General features: G+C 39.4%; 1 protein-coding gene across 1 annotated transcript; it reads left to right on the plus strand.

The window, feature by feature from the left end:
* The first annotated feature begins 440 nt into the window (after positions 1-440).
* On the plus strand, positions 441-4,958 carry LOC145505085 (olfactory receptor 6N2-like). Its single transcript, XM_081486792.1, has 2 exons — positions 441-1,411; positions 4,900-4,958. Exon 1 carries the CDS (start codon positions 441-443, stop codon positions 1,383-1,385), a length of 945 nt encoding a protein of 314 aa, XP_081342918.1. The 3' UTR covers positions 1,386-1,411; positions 4,900-4,958.
* The last annotated feature ends 12,489 nt before the right edge of the window (positions 4,959-17,447 follow it).

Genomic DNA, 17,447 nt, shown 5'->3' on the forward strand with positions numbered 1-17,447 from the left:
TTTTCCCACAGTTAAGAACACCTGAGTTTTGGATACAGAGGAAAAGGTACAGGTGGATGTCTTAAAGAATCGTGAGACTTTTCATTTGGACTAAAAGCAGATGAGCATAAAAATTTCTTATCTCTTCTATTTCCTGAACGGATATGCAGGAGAATATTCTGGGGCCCCTGACTCTGGTATCACAGTCTATACAAACAAAGAAGTCCTGGACTGAGATTCAGGAAACCTGGACTCCACTCCATTTCTGTCAACAACAGACTGAGATATTGTGCAAATCATTTCTGCCTTCTGGGCTTCAGCTGTCTTTTAAAAAGTAAGGTTTGATAATGCATGAGTTATTTTCAAGGTTATACATTCAATATTTTTGGTTCTGGAAAGATTTGTCAAGAAGACTCCTGAAGTAGTTAATCTTCTGTCTTTACTCCTTGCTCCTAGAAATCATGGACCTTGTCAATCACACATGGACCCAGAGTTTTCTCCTTGCTGGTTTCACTATCACTGGAACCCTGCGACCTCTTGCTTTCTTGGGGACACTGTGTATCTATCTCCTCACCCTGGCAGGAAACTTGTTCATCATTGTCCTGGTTCAGGCAGATTCTAGACTGTCCACACCCATGTACTTCTTCATCAGCGTCCTCTCCTTCTTGGAACTCTGGTATGTCAGCACCACAGTGCCCACGCTGCTGCACACCTTGCTCCATGGGCGTTCACTCATCTCATCAACTGTGTGCTTTGTCCAGCTCTATGTCTTCCATTCATTGGGCATGACTGAGTGCTACCTGTTGGGTGTCATGGCACTGGACCACTACCTTGCCATCTGTCACCCACTCCACTACCATGCCCTCATGAGCAGACAGGTACAGTCATGGCTAGCAGGTGCCACTTGGGTGGCTGGCTTCTCAGCTGCCCTTGTGCCAGCAAGCCTCACAGCCTCTCTGCCCTTCTGTTTGAAAGACGTGGCTCATTACTTCTGTGACCTGGCACCACTAATGAGGTTGGCGTGTGTGGACACAGGTTGGCATGCTCAAGTCCACATTGCAGTGATTGGCATTATCAATGCTTGCAATCTTGTGCTCATTTTAGGACTGTATGGGGGTATCCTGAGAGCTGTTCTGAAGTTGCCCTCATCTGTGAGCCGTGCCAAGGCCTTTTCCACCTGCTCCTCCCACATAACTATAGTGGTGCTATTCTTTGCCTCTGCTCTTATTGTCTATGTAGGGCCACCTGAGAGTCTCCCTGAAGGCACTGACAAACTTATTGCCTTGGTGTATACTTTTCTTACCCCTTTTCTCAACCCCATTATTTATACTTTTCGTAACAAGGAAGTGAGAGAGGCTGTCAGGAGAGTCACCCGAAGCATTAGGGCTATGATGAAAAGACCCTGAGGATCAAGCCATGGGCCATTCATTTGGTAAGGGTAGGCTTTAGTTGGTTAGCCAATCAACTAATTAAATAATTTGTCAAATATACTGCATATATCAATTTAAATGTATTGAGTATTATATCAGGACAAATTGCGAAATTTGTAAAGGTGGAGAAATATGGCCTCTGAACCTATACCTATCTAATGTGGGTGAAAGATCACATAAATTAAAAACAATCAAACAATAAGGATGCAAATTCAAATTCCAAGGTAGACTTAAAACTTAGAGAGATAAATGTGTTTTTAAGAATTTGGAAAACAAACTAACTGTGAGACTTTGCTGAAGATGAAATTCTTGGAGAGCTATTGAGAAAGTAGTAAAGGAGGTTATGTGCTCAGTCGCATTTTCCTTTTTGCAATCCCATGGATCAAGTTTATTCTGAGATTTTCCTCAAGTCTCAGATTTTGTGATTCTAATACCCTGGGCACTCATTTGGTAGTTTTCTGAAAGTTCTCTTCAAATCAGACATGAAACTGTAGCATCCCCCTTGGAGATTCCTTGTCTCTGGATAACATGGTCATAAATATACTGAAAATACAAGAAGAAAATTCATTTAAAAAATAATCCTTCTGGGCAGCATTTTTTGAAATGACTGAGTATACAATTTAAGAGCTTCCTGTATTTGCCTAACGATGTTGAAATACTTTATTTCTATCGCAAGGTTAACTTGGTATTTATTTTAACTTATTTTACTGGGAAAAGATGTGTGTGGAGTGACACACAGACTATTTTTCCCATAGAATAATTCTCCTATGTCTATAGAACATGACTGCCATGAGATTTAACACGGATTTCTCTGGTCAGCCTTTCTGCTAGAGGCCTCTTTCTATCTCTTCTCTCTTCTTCTCAGAAGTAGGAATGGGCTCCCAGCTTCCCAGAACCATCCCATGCTCTCGCCCAGTTCCACAACTTCTTCCACAAATATACCATTTATACTTGAATATTTGGTGTTCATTTTCTCATCAAATCTCTCATAGCATCAAAATGGATGAATGTTCTTCCAAAGTCATTTAGTAAGTCAATTAAAAAAAAGTTAACTTTACTAAGTGAGAAGAATGAATAGCATCTTTTTAAAAAGGGGGTCTGATTCTGATGGCTGAGTCTTCATCTTCCCTATCACTCCTTTCAGCTATGGATTTTTCAGAGACTGTATGAACCTAGGAATCAGATTGTGTATGAGTTATCACTTAAATGTAGGCTGACTAGAGAAAATCCTTTCACGCATGATTTATATGAGCTAGCAGAGTCAGTTTTGGAAAGGTATTGTGTTCCCTACAGTCATAAAGTTCTAAAAATAAGAAATTATATATAATTCCTTTAGGTCTTTGACTCAGTGAACAAGACAGTAAACTTTTTTGAGCTTCCCCAAACACTGGATTATTGATTAATTGTGAGAGAAATGAAGCTCGAAGCATCACCTGGAATCTTCTCAGATAAAACCTTAACCATAGATTTGGAGTTTTTATTTTAATGAGAATGTGCATCAGAGAACTTTTAGAAACTTTGAGTCTGGGATGTAACAATTTGTATTTTAGCAAGCCTCAAGACAATGTGAAGCAAATTCAAGTCTGAGAGCCATTTATCTAATCTGATTGGTGAAACTGATAGAGGAATTAGGCATGTGTAGCCCAGTTATCTGTTCCTCTTCTTGGGAACCAACCTGCCCAGTTTGTCTGTTCTGCTCTCTGCCTCGGAGGAGGGCTGTGGCTTTCAGCATTTTTGGTAATCAGGAGGGGAAACTGTAAGGAAAGCTAACACACCCAACTATCATAGTAAAATGTTTGAGAACCTCTCCTGAATAAATATTTACCAGGCAGATATGGTGAAGGAACATAGAATACAGATGGGCTTTAAGCGCAAGTCAAATTAAACAAATGCTAAGCTATAATATAAGGCCCACTGAAAACGTGTATTTTTTGTTCTGGAGATTAAGTGTACAGCATGGTGACGATCAATGATACTGTAGTGTATGCTTGAAATTTACTAAGAGGGCAGGGTAGTTCTTAAGAGTTCTATTTTAAAAAAAGAAAGGAAGTGAGGAAAGGAGGAAAGAAAGAAAAATCATTAGTGTGTGAGGTAATGGATATTTTAATTAGTTTGATTATGGTGATCATTTCACAATGGATACCTATAACAAAACATCAAGCTGTATACCTGAAAATATACAGTTTCTACTTGTCAGTTGTATGTCAATAAAACTAAAAAATAAGTGGAAATAAGACTCAACACAGTTAAGAGAATTAGTATTATATTGATTAGTTTCTAAATCATGATGTAATCAAATTAGTAATAAATAAACGACAAATTTAAACTATCCTTATGCTTGATATTAAAAAAACACTTCTAAACAACTTGTAAATCTAAGAGTATACTAGGGAAAGTAGAAAACATTTAGCCTTGAACAATAATAAAAATTATAATTTTGAAACTAATGGGATAAAGCTAAATTATTCCTTAGAGAGAAATTCATAGCTTTAAATGTCTACATTATAAAGCAAAAAATGTGCAAAATTGATTACTGAAGCAAGCATCCAAATTTTAGGCACTTGGAGAAATAATATTAGGAAGAGAAAACAAAGAAAGTAGAAGGGAGAAAAATATAAATATGGAAAAGAAATTAACAATAAAAATGAGTATATAGCAAAGGAGATACATAAATCAAAGAATTGGTTCTAAAACAAAAGTAAACCCTTGACAAGAGTAACAAACAATAAAAGTGGAGAGGAATAAAAATAAGAAATATTAAAAATAAAAATTTGATACAAATACAGGTTTAAACTACAAAATATAAAGTGGTAATAAGATGATGGCGTTAGTGGTAAAGAAGCCACCTGCCAGTGCAGAAGATGTAAGAGACGTGGGTTCTATCCTTGGGGTGGGAAGTTCCACTGAAAGAGTGCACAGCAACCCACTTCAGTATTCTTGCTTAGAGAAGTCCATGTACAGAGGATCCCTCAGGCTATGGTCCATGGAGCTCAGAGCCAGACAGAAATGAAGCAACGGAGCACAGCACAGTGCATTAACAACATACAGTAAACAATTAAATTTTTAATTAGCTAGATTCATTTTCTGAAAATTGAAATTACCAGTATCAACTTCAGAAGGGCTTCCTCGTGCTCAGTGGTAAAGAATCTGCCTGCAATGCAGGAGACGCGGGAGACATAGTAGACGTGGGTGATCCCTGGGTCTGGAAGATTCCCTGGAGAAGGGCATGTCAATCCACTCCAGTATTCTTGCCTGGAGAATTCCGTGGACAGAGAAGCCTGGCAGGCTACAGTCCATAGGGTCGCAAAGAGTCAGACACGAGTAAAGCGACTGAGCACACACAGTTTCAGAAACAGTAGAAAATCTTAGTAATATTGAATTAGAAGTTAAAAATATTACTAGAAAGAAAACATTGGGCCAAGATGGCTTAACAGGCAAGTTTCTCCAAATATCGAAGAGAAAGGTAATTTCTTTTTTTTTTTTTTTATAGAACTTATTCAGAGAGCAGATACACTGGAAATACAACTTAACACATTTTAGAAATCTTGGTGGATGCTAATACTGAAATAAATAAAACCAGTATATGAAGAAAAGAATCAGAGGCCGGTCTCACTCATTAACATCAATGCAAAATTCGCCATCCAAAAAGTCCTAAGTCATATTTCAATAATCTTTATTAAGTAATGATGACTGAGTGTGGTTTAATCTCAGAAATGAAAGATTGATCTAACATTTGAAAATTGCATAATATAATTGATAATATTAGCTGTTTAAGAAAGAAAAACCATGATGATTATCTCTTGATCAAGATTAAAAACCATTAAATAATGATTCATAATTTAAAATAAGAAATAATAATAAAATTACAAATGAAAATAGCTTCCTTATTATTATAAAGGGCACTTTTAAAAATCATGCAGCAGAACCAATAGTGATGTATGAAAACATTTCTTTTAAGGTCAAGGACAAAACAAAATTAATGAGTAATACAACTTCTAATCTATTTTTTATAGGTAGTCCTGGCTACTATAGCAAATGAGCAAAAAGAATAAAGGAATTAAAAGTACAAGCGCCGGATAAAATTTGAATTATTTTTAGATGATATTTACACTGAAGCATAGATAACCATGGGCTTCCCTGGTAGCTCAGCTGGTAAAGAATCCTCCTGCAATGCAGGAGATCTGGGTTTGATCCCTGATTTGGGAAGATCCCCTGGAGGAGGGCATGGCAACCCACTCCAGTAGTATTCTCGCCTGGAGAATCCCCATCGACAGAGGAGTCTGACTGGCTACAGTCCATGGGATCGCAAAGAGTTGGACACAACTGAGCACTTACACATTTATAGATATAGGTACCATCTAAGCGCATAGATAATCTTCAGGCTTCCCTGGTGGTACTAGTGGTAAAGAATCTACCTGTCAATGCAGCAGATGCAAGAGATGCAGTTTTGATCCCTGAGTCCAGAAGATCCCCTCGAATAGGAAATGGCAACCAACTCCAGTATTCTTACCTGGAAAATTCCACGGACAGAGGAGCCTGGTGGGCTACAGTCCATGGGGTCACAAAGAGTTGGGCACAACTGGGCACTCATGCATTTATAGATAACCATGGATAAATTATTAGCATTAATATGGTTGACAAGCTTGCTAGATACTTCTCAATGAAAAAAAGCAACATTGTATTATTGTATAATATCAACAATCATAAATATAATCAAATAAATAATTTGTAATAAAAATAAAATACATATAGAGTACTTAAGAGATATTCAAGACTTCTTTGAAAATCCCTATAAACATATTTAAACTTATTATATAGAATTTTTATATAAATGATGATATAGAACACATTCATGGATGGGACATCAATATTAGAAAAACATTTCTTGCTCTGAATTGACCTATTAATAAAAGAAAATCTCACACAAAATTCCAAAAGTGGCATCCATGGAATTTGATAATCTTTCTTAAGGACAACAATGATCATGCCATTCAAGAAGAATAAAAAAGAAGAGGTGGCATATCAGTGTGATGGGGATTTCCACCAGGCATCCAAGGAGTCAGATTTAAAAGATAATTTAGTTATACTTGGAATTCTATGAAGGTGATGATATTAGAAAAAATTATAATTTAAGTTTTGATTTATGTTAAATGCTTTATTTATATTGATTTATATTAAATGCTGATGCTTTTCTCTAATGGCCTTTTAGAAGCAGAACTATAAGGGGTCATGTTGGAATGTATTATCCATATGAGAAGGTGAAAAATATTCAGAGATTGAAACCCTGAACAGGAGGTTATAGGGTGCCTGTCACAGTTTATAAAATGTTCCACATAATGCTCAGCTTAAAAATTGCCAAAATAATTAAATTGCCTACAAACTGAAGGAAAAAAGTTAATGTGATAAAAGTCATTCAAAATAGTGCACATGTTTGTGTTTGTGTGTGTGTGTGGGTGTGTATTAAAAGAAGATTCCTAAGTTATAGCCTTGGATACAACTATAGTCCATGGACCAAATCAGGTACATAGCCTGTTTTTGAAAACAAACTTTGTGGAACACAGCCACATCCATTAATTTATATATTGTCAATGGCTACTTTTGTGCTGCAGCCGCAGGGCTGAAGAGTTGTGACAGAGACATAGGAATTGAAAAGCATAAAATATTTTCTCTCTGGTTCTAATAAAAAGTTTGCCCATCCATGCCAACAGTCACAAACAGTCAGACACAACTCTTGTCCGACTCTTGTGACCCCATGGACTGTAGCCTGCTAGGCTCCTCTATGCATGGGATTCTCCTGGCAAGAGTACTGGAGTGGATTGCCATTTCCTCCTCTAGGATATCTTCCCGATCCAGGGATGGAATCCGTGTCTCCTGCATTTCCTGCATTGGCAGAGGTATTCTTTACCACTGGCACCACCCAGGAAGCTCCAGTATTTATATATTATCAGACTTAAATTGAAGAAAGTAGGGAAAACCACTAGACCATTCAGGTACGACCTAAATCAAATCCCTTATGATTACACACTGGAAGTGAGAAATAGATTTAAGGGACTAGATCTGATAGAGTGCCTGATGTACTATGGATGGAGGTCCGTGACATTGTACAGGAGACAGGGATCAAGACAATCCCCAAGAAAAAGAAATGGAAAAGAGCAAAATGGCTGTCTGAGGAGGTCTTACAAATAGCTGTGAAAAGAAGAGAAGTGAAAAAGCAAAGGAGAAAAGGAAAGATATATCCATTTGAATGCAGAGTTCCAAAGAATAGCAAGGAGAGATAAGAAAGCCTTCCTCAGCGATCAGTGCAAAGAAATAGAGGAAAACAATAGAATGGGAAAGACTAGAGATCTCTTCAAGAAAATTAGAGATACCAAGGGAACATTTCATGCAAAGATAGGCTCGATAAAGGACAGAAATGGTGTGGACCTAACAGAAACAGAAGATATTAAGAAGAGGTGGCAAGAATACACAGAAGAACTGCACAAAAAAGATCTTCATGACCCAGATAATCACGATGGTGTGATCACTCACCTAGAGCCAGACATCCTGGAATGTGAAGTCAAGTGGGCCTTAGGAAGCATCACTATGAACAAAGCTAGTGGAGGCGATGGAATTCAAGTTGAGCGATTTCAAATCCTAAAAGATGATGCTGTGAAAATGCTGCACTCAATATGTCAGCAAATTTGGAAACCTCAGCAGTGACCATAGGACTGGAAAAGGTCAGTTTTCATTCCAACCCCAAAGAAAGGCAATGCCAAAGCATGCTCAAACTACCGCACAGTTGCACTCATCTCACATGCTAGTAAAGTAATGCTCAAAATTCTCCAAGCCAGGCTTCAGCAATATGTGAACCGTGAACTTCCAGATGTTCAAGCTGGTTTTAGAAAAGGCAGAGGAACCAGAGATCAAATTGCCAACATCTGCTGGATCATCGATAAAGCAAGAGAGTTCCAGAAAAACATCTATTTGTGCTTTATGGACTATGCCAAAGCCTTTGACTGTGTGGATCACAATAAACTGTGGAAAATTCTGGGAGAGATGGGAATACCAGACCTCCTGACTTGCCTCTTGAGAAACCTGTATGCAGGTCAGGAAGCAACAGTTAGAACTGGACATGGAACAACAAGACTTGTTCCAAATAGGGAAAGGAGTACCTCAAGGCTGTATATTATCACCCTGCTTGTTTAACTTATATACAGAGTACATCATGAGAAATGCTGGGCTGGTGGAAGAACGAGCTGGAATCAAGATTGCCAGGAGAAATATCAATAACCTCAGATATGCAGATGACACTACCCTTATGGCAGAAAGTGAGGAAGAACTAAAGAGCCTCTTGTTGAAAGTGGAGAGTGAAAAGGTTGGATTAAAGTTCAACATTCAGAAAACTAAGGTCATGGCATCCAGTCCCATCACTTCCTGGCAAATAGATGGGGAAACAGTGGAAACAGTGGCTGACTTTATTTTTCTGGGCTCCAAAATCACTGCAGATGGTGATTGCAGCCATGAAATTAAAAGATGCTTACTCCTTGGAAGGAAAGTTATGACCAGCCTTGACAACATATTAAAAAGCAGAGACATTACTTTGCCAAGAAAGGTCCGTTTAGTCAAGGCTATGATTTTTCCGATAGTCATGTATGGATGTGAGAGTTGGACTATAAAGAAGGCTGAGCACTGAATAATTGATGGTTTTGAACTGTGGTGTTGGAGAAGACTCTTGAGAGGTTCTTCGACTGCAAGGAGATCAAACAAGTCCATCCTAAAGGAAATCAGTCCTGGATATTCATTGGAAGGACTGATGTTGAAGCTGAAACTCCAATACTTTGGCCACCTCATGCGATGGGTTGACTCATTTGAAAAGACCCTGATGTTGAGAAAGATTGAAGGCAGGAGAAGAAGGAGAGGACAGAGGATGAGATGGTTAGGTGGCATCACCGACTCAATGGACATGAGTTTGGGTAAACTCCAGGAGTTGGTGGTGGACAGGGAGGCCTGGCATGCTGCAGTTCATGGGGTCACAAAGAGTCAGACAGGACTTAGTGACTAAACTGAAATGAACTGAAAAATGTATAGACTGGTAAACATAGAGTTGATTAAATTACAATCTTAGGGAAAATTATATTCTTAGGACAAACTAATAAGTGGTCACTTAACCATATTCATGTTGATTTCTAATTAAGCATCTCCCCACTGCTGATTCAGATTATGTGATACCATTTTTTGATGTTTCACACAATACTTTCTTATAGCCCGACTCAGTTATTACCAGGGCTTCTTACCTTCTATTCCTCCCTGCCTGCATGATTCCCATCATATGGATATGCCTTGTATATACCTGGGGAGAAAAGGAAAAATGTGAGTTGGATGAGAGTATTGTTAGAACAGCTTATAGCTAGAAAAACAAGTTTTCCTTTCCATTGTTGTTGTTCAGTCACTCAGTCTTATCCAACTCTTTGTCACCCCATGGGCTGCAGCACACCAGGCTTCCCTGTCCTTCACCATCTCCCAGAGCTTGTTCAAACTCATGTCCATTGAGTCACTGTTGCCGTTCAACCATCTCATACTCTGTCATCCCCTTCTCCTCCTGCCTTCAATCTTTCCCAGCATCAGGGTCTTTTCCAGTGAGTCAGTTCTTCTCATCAGGTGGCCAAAGTGTTGGCGCTTCCAGTTCAGTATCAGCCCTTCCAATGAATATTCAGGACTCATTTCCTTTAGGATGGTCTGGTTAGATCTCCTTGCAGTCCAAGGGACTCTAAAGAGTCTTCTCCAACACCACAATTCAAAAGCATCAGTTCTTTGGTGGTCAACCTTCTTTATGGTCTAGCTCTCATATCCATACATGACTATTGGAAAAACCATAGCTTTGACTAGACGGACCTTTGTTGGCAAAGTAATGTCTCTGCTTTTTAATATGCTGTCTAGGTTGGTCATAGTTTTTCTTCCAAGGAGCAAGTGTCTTTTAATTTCATGGCTGCAGTCACCATCTGCAGTGATTTTGGAGCATAAGAAAATAAAGTCTGTCACTGTTTAAATTGTTTCCCCATCTACTTGCCGTGAAGTGATGGGACTGGATGCCATGATCTTCGTTTTTTGAATGCTGAATTTCAAGCCAGCTTTTTCACTCTCCTCCCTTTCTTCTTTTCCTGAGAAATGTTTATTTCAAAATGGCTTTCATAAAAAGTATCTGGGGTCTGTCACAGTGGTCTCTACTCAATCAGCAGTGGCACTCAAAAGTTTCACTAATAAACCGGTGCACTTAATCGCGTTTGACTTTCCGATCCCATGGACTATAGCCCACCAGGCTCCTCTGTCCATGGACTCCTCCAGGCAACAATACTACTGGAGTGGGTTTCCATCTCCTCCTCCAGGTGATCTTTCTGACCAAGGGATCAAACCCGTGTCTCCTGTGTCTCCTGCATTGCAGACGGATTCTTTACCCACTGAGCCATCAGAGAATCTAAATTATATACTTGTCCGATGTGTGGATAAAGTTGGAAGGAATACACAAAAGGGCAGGTGGCAGAATCAGAATCTAAACGTATCTGAAAGCTCTGGGAAAATAGATTGAATCTCATAAGATGAACTTTAATGTAGTTAAAAAAGGGTCTTGTGTTTGGTTTTCAAAACAAAAAAAAGTGTACCATAGCCATAATAAAACTTTCCAAACAAATATTGGGAGGAAAAAACATTTATATCCAGTTTCAAAATTATACTAAGTGTTTTTGCTAATCCAGACACTGTATTAGGGAATAAAAAATATAGCATTGAATGAGCGTTTCCTGGTGACCTAGTGATTAGGATTCTTGTCTTTCACTGCCTGGCCTGGGTTCAATCCCTTCTCAGGGAACTGAAAGTCCACAAGCTGAATGGCATGGCCCCCCAAAAGCCAAAAAAATAACATTGAATGGACAAATACAGAACAAACACAATCTCTATCTTCATGAAGCTTACATTCAGTTTGGAAATAGATAATAAGTTATTAGAAATAGGAGGAATGTAGAAATGCATAGTTCTCTGCAAATATGTAATAGAAGAACCTGGCCTATCTTGGTTATAAATATTGTGTATGTTTATGTGTGTGATGGAGGGTATCAGAAAAGCCTTTCCTTAATTTATTCATTCAGCGTATAGTTCTTGAATATCTACTTTGTACAAGAAAAAATACTTGGCAGTGAATGATGTATTAAGCACAGTTGGCCTTTCTCTTCACCAACTTTATCATATATTGATAAAGAAATAAACATACGAATAAGTAATTAAAATTTGTTCTGTGAAAGGAATGGCTAGGATGCAATGGAGAGAAAAAATGTTGGAAGATAGGGCATATATATAGATAGGGTATTTATATAGTGTGATCAGATCAGACCTCTTTGAGTAACAGATGTTACTGTAAGAATGAGGTGGTATTACCTTGGTGAAAGGGGTCAGGGTAGAGGGATACAGTAAGGGAGTTCTTTTCTAGGACTATCTCAAGCAGAGGGAAGTGTGATTAAAAACCATAATATATTTAGGTGATTTCTATTTTTGTGTGAAATCTTGGTGGCCTTGTTGCTCTTTTCAGGACGTGAGACTGTTGAATCACTAGCACCAACCATTGCTTATCAACTGCAAGTTTAGTTTACCTTCTAAATAAAATTCATTAAAATACTCAGTCACAGAATTATGTCCAGTAACTGACAGAATCCAATTCAGACCAATTCTTGCTTCTTTGGACCTTCTCCTGAGTCACCTAACATGAAACCATACCCTACAATAAATTCTTTTCTATCAACCCCTTACTGAAATGCTCCACAGTCCATATGATGTGTAATCTCTCTCATTGCAATAAACCAAATTTTGTTAAACTCTAAAGTGTGTTCCCGTCCACTGCATGGAAGGCATTGCTATGTTCCCTAATTCTAAAAGCAACCTAAATATACACACTTTAAGGATGAAGAAAATAAGGTTATGAGTGGCTAAGTAATTTAGATGCCTTCACAGAGTTATTTGGAGGAATTTAATGAACAAACATCTATTTTACACCTACTAAGTGAAACAGCAATATGTGTAGGCACATTTTAGAACCATTATAGTTACTTATCCTATTAGTTTTCACATAACCCTCACAACACAGATTTATACATGAGACAACATAGATTCACAGAGGTGAATGACTGCTTCAGGGCACATGGATAATGAGTGGTGGCCAGGTGGCTTTGTGCCCTTGGTTATTCCTTCAACCACTGAAGGCAGTGAGATTAGAAGGGATGAGCACAGGTTCTGGGGTCAGAATACTTTGCTTCATAATCCTGACAGGGATTCATACTAGCTGTGTGATCTTGGATATATTTTTAAACTCTCTGTGCTTCAGAGAGTTTAATATGAGAATAACAGTTGTACCAACCTCATAGAGAAATTGCAACTATCATATCAGTTGATACCTGCATTCTACTTAGAACAACACTACTTAGCAAAGGATCAGTAAATGGGTATTTTATGAGAGCCAGACTGAGATTTAGTTTTCTGAGGCTCTAAGCCTTTTTTTTTTCTCCCCAAAACGAGCGACTCCTATCAGAAAGTTTTCTCAAAGAAAGAACAATGTTTGGCTGGACTAGGCAAATAATTAGGAGAAGTCATTTGAAAAGATGAGGGGATATACAAAGTCTCTTTGGACTTGTGAGGCAAGCCAAGGAAAGATGAATGTATGTTTATGGGAAGAATTGTAGGGTTGGGGTTCATTTCTGCAGAGCCAGTTGAGAAGTCACTAGAGATGGTGAGAGAATTAGGGTTTGAAGAACCAGTGAAAAGATGGCAAGCGTTTGGGGAAATTTTCTTTGAGTCCACCTGGTAGAAGATAGATGTGGCCTCTATCCGAGTGCCCTCCCAGGAACCTCATCTAAGCCTGATTTTCATCTGCATCTGAGGCTGAAGGTGTTCCCCTTGCCTGTGTCCCTCGTGGCCTGAGACAGTCAAGGTTAGCTCTGGGGATTCTGCCCCATGGGGATCGAATTTCTTAAAGAGGAGAAAAGGCTTCTAGGTACAGTCTCCATCTCCCACATACACCTGAGCAAAGAAAGACAAAGGCAGATACCAAATGATGTTCAGTGGCTGGTAGGTGATCTGAGGATCTGAAAGGGGGGACCTCTAATAAAGGATTTGAAAACATAATATTTTGAAGTTAGCGAGTTGGGTTGGCAGAAAGATGGCTTAAATAGTGGGGACTTGGGATGTCCGATTCTGAGAATCATAGAGTTTCTAATTTAGAAGAAACTTTACAGGTTACCTTGTCCACTGTCCTGTTTGATACTTAATTTCACTCTACAGCCAAGAGATTGGCTAATGGCTATTTTGAGAGACAAGAAGTTTCCCTGTGTACTGTTGTAGACTGGCTACATTCTGGCAAGGATGGCAGAAAGTATAGGTTTCTGAGAAAATCATTCATGACATAGGAACTGTAACTAAGAAGGTCTAATGAGATATTGTATCATCTAAGGGGCAGCTAGCTGTATTTGAAAAGGTTTCATGTAGAGAGGGCTGTACACAGCTCTGTCACTGGGGACACCTGATGATGAACCAGTGTTAAGATCTAGAGGTCTTCAGAGTGCTACTGAAATTATTCCATGTTGGTAAGAACTTACTCAACCTACACATACAGTTAGCTTTGTTGAAACAAAGCTAATTTGTAGAAAGATAAAATATCATCAATAACTCTCACTCATCAATATCATCAAAAACGTGCTCACTCAGTCATGCCCGACTCTTTGCAACGCCATAGACTGTCTCAGGCCATGAGGGACACAGACAAGGGGATACCTTCAGCCCCAGATACAGATGAGAATCAGACTTAGGCGAGGTTCCTGGGAGGGCACTTGGATAGAAACCACGTCTGTCTTCTAGCAGGTAGATTCAAACTCAAACCCCCAACCCTCCTATAATTCTTCCCTAGAGAATCCATGGGACTCTCCAGGCGACTGAACCTGTGTCTCTTGTATCTCCTGAACTGGCATGCAGGTTTTTTACCACCTGAGCCACCAGAAAAGCCCCTCAATAATCCTTGAGCTCAGTTCAGTCACTCAGTCGTGTTCGACTCTTTGCAACTCCACGAATCCCAGCACGTCAGGCCTCCCTGTCTATCACCAACGACCGAAATCTACCCAAACCCATGTCCATCGAGTCGGTGATGCCATCCAGCCATCTCATTCTCTGTCGTCCCCTTCTCCTCCTGCCCCCAATCCTCCCCAGCATCAGGGTCGTTTCCAATGAGTCAACTCTTTGCATGAGGTGGCCAAAGTATCGGAGTTTCAGCTTCAACATCAGTCCTTCCAATGAACATCCAGGATTGATCTCCTTTAGGGTGGACTGGTTGGATCTTCTCGCAGTCCAAGGGACTCTCAAGAGTCTTCTCCAACACCACAGTTCAGAAGTATCAAGTCTTAGGCGCTCAGCTTTCTTCACCATCCAACTCTCACATCCATACATGACTACTTGAAAAACCATAGCCTTGACTAGACGGAACTTTGTTGGCAGAGTAATGTCTCTGCTTTTAAATATGCTATCTAGGTTGGTCATAATCTTCCTTCCAAGGAGTAAGCGTCTTTTAATTTCATGGCTGCAATCACCAACAGCAGTGATTTTGGAGCCCCCAAAAATAAACTCTGACACTGTTTCCACTGTTTCCCCATCTATTTGCCAGGAAGTGATGGGGCTGGATGCCATGATCTTAGTTTTCTGAATGTTGAGCTTTAAGTCAACTTTTTCACTCTCCTCTTTCACTTTCATCAAAAGGCTCTTTAGTTCTTCTTCACTTTCTGCCATAAGGGTGGTGTCATCTGCATATCTGAGGTCAGTGATATTTCTCCTGGCAATCTTGATTCCAGCTTGTGTTTCTTCCAGCCCAGCGTTTCTCACGATGTACTCTGCATATAAGGTAAATAAGCAGGGTGACAATATACAGCCTTGACGTACTTCTTTTCCAATTTGGAACCAGTCTGTTGTTCCATGTCCAGTTCTAACTTTTGCTTCCTGACCTGCATACAGGTTTCTCAAGAGGCAGGTCAGATGGTCTGGTATTCCCATCTCTTTCAGAATTTTCCACAGTTTATTGTGATCCACACAGTCAAAGGCTTTGGCATAGTCAATAACACAGAAATTGATGTTTTTCTGGAACTCTCTCGCTTTTTCGACGATCCAGCAGATGTTGGCAATTTGATCTCTGGTTCCTCTGCCTTTTCTAAAACTAGCTTGAACATCTGGAAGTTCACGGTTCACATATTGCTGAAGCCTGGCTTGGAGAATTTTGAGCATTACTTTACTAGCGTGTGAGATGAGTGCAATTGTGTGGTAGTTTGAGCATTCTTTGGCATTGCCTTTCTTTGGGATTGGAAAGAAAACTGACCTTTTCCAGTCCTGTGGCCACTGCTGAGTTTTCCAGATTTGCTGGCATATCGAGTGCAGCAATTTCACAGCATCACTTTAGGATTTACAAATATCAAGCCCAGAATTTAATTTCTTCTGTAGGGTATTTTGGGTTTGGGAACGATGTTTTGCTTTAGGTATGAGGTATGGGTTGAAGGGAAACTATTGGGAGGGGGATCTACTAATTTTTAAATAATTTCCACATTAATTTGTTTGATTAAGCAATTAGCTTTTATTGAATACCTTGAATAAGTTATGACAAATATTAGGACTACAAAAATAAGAAGAGACTGCAGTTTGTCAGTTTGGTGGCTCAAATATGGACAGCCTTCTGCAACTGTGATGTGACTGACACTGGTTACCATTTTTATGCATTTAAAGTCACGTTGCTTGTGGTTTTTTTTTTTTTTTTTTTAGTTGTGATGGTTTCTTTTCTGTTCCCTTCTTTTTCTTTTTGTATCTGCTTCACTTTGGGCTTGAGAATAAGAATGTCTGATATTTGTTCCTATGAAATATCATCAAGCCAGCTGTATATTTCTCACCTCTTTCTGTTTTTCTGAAAATATAGGATTTATACTAACTGTCACTTTATCATGTTTATTTTTTAGCCATCATTCTCTCACCATATGTGTTAACACCCCACTCATCTTTCCATCAATGATACCCACAGGCAAATTCACACCTTCATCTCTGAGCTTGGTTAGAGAAGTTACATATCAGTTAAGTTTTCAAAATCTTCATATGATCATGTCATTTACTGACCTAATATTCTTCAATGGCTCCCTCCACCTTTTGGGGTAAGATCCTAAATCATTGGGTGAGCTTTCCCAGTTGCCTTATCACACAGGCAAGCATGTATTTCCCTAAATCAGGTTGCTTCCAGTTCAGCATCTGCATGTGTGCTTTTTATCTGAATTTTTTTTTCCCTCTTCCAGGTAACTCCTACTCTTCCTGGAAAATTCTATTCAAAGTCTTCCTCCTCTGAGAAGCCTTTCTCAGTCTTCCTGGTCTGAGAAATGCGCCCCTGACTTAGTACTCTGTAGTGCTCTGAACTTCACAGGCTTATCAAGATGACTGCTTTGTCTGCTTCCCCAGGAGGACGCAAGCTTTCTGGTCACAGGGATTATAGTTTGTTTCATTCTGTATTCCTTATGCCGGATACACCTGTATACAATAAAGTTTTAGAGAGGTGAGCTGAACAATTAGAAAAGGCTTGTCACTTCATTAATCTCATGGACAAAATTCACCCTAATCTCGGGTGGTCTTGGCCTGCAACAGCTTGAAGCAGGGCTTAGGTTCCTGGCTAGAGGTTGAGGCTGGGTCATGGCAGTGAAAACACCAAATCCTAGCCATTAGAACAGTGATCAGTGACAAAGGCCCTTCAGCTCTGCAGAAAAGAATTCTCGCAAAGATGGAAAGTAGGGAAACATGTAAAGTATTTACTTGGAGAAAAAGAGTATAATATGTGTTGATAGACACAACGGCAGACTCGAAGAGTCCCTGAGTCGCACTCTCGTGGCAGTTTGAATTAGTTTTATGGGACATTTTTTCCGGGTTTTCTTTGGCCGATCATTTTGATTTTCCTGGTTCACTGTTCATATTTGGTATATTTCAGGATTGTACCATATATGCACACACATCTCTTAGCCA

Source organism: Giraffa tippelskirchi, chromosome 5 (genome assembly GCF_054371585.1).
Source record: "Giraffa tippelskirchi isolate mGirTip1 chromosome 5, T2T-mGirTip1v1.2.pri, whole genome shotgun sequence".
NCBI lineage: Eukaryota > Metazoa > Chordata > Mammalia > Artiodactyla > Giraffidae > Giraffa > Giraffa tippelskirchi.

Bases quoted from the DNA above. Each gene is read 5' to 3' on its own strand.
- LOC145505085 (XM_081486792.1), top strand. From the start codon at position 441: ATGGACCTTGTCAATCACACATGGACCCAGAGTTTTCTCCTTGCTGGT.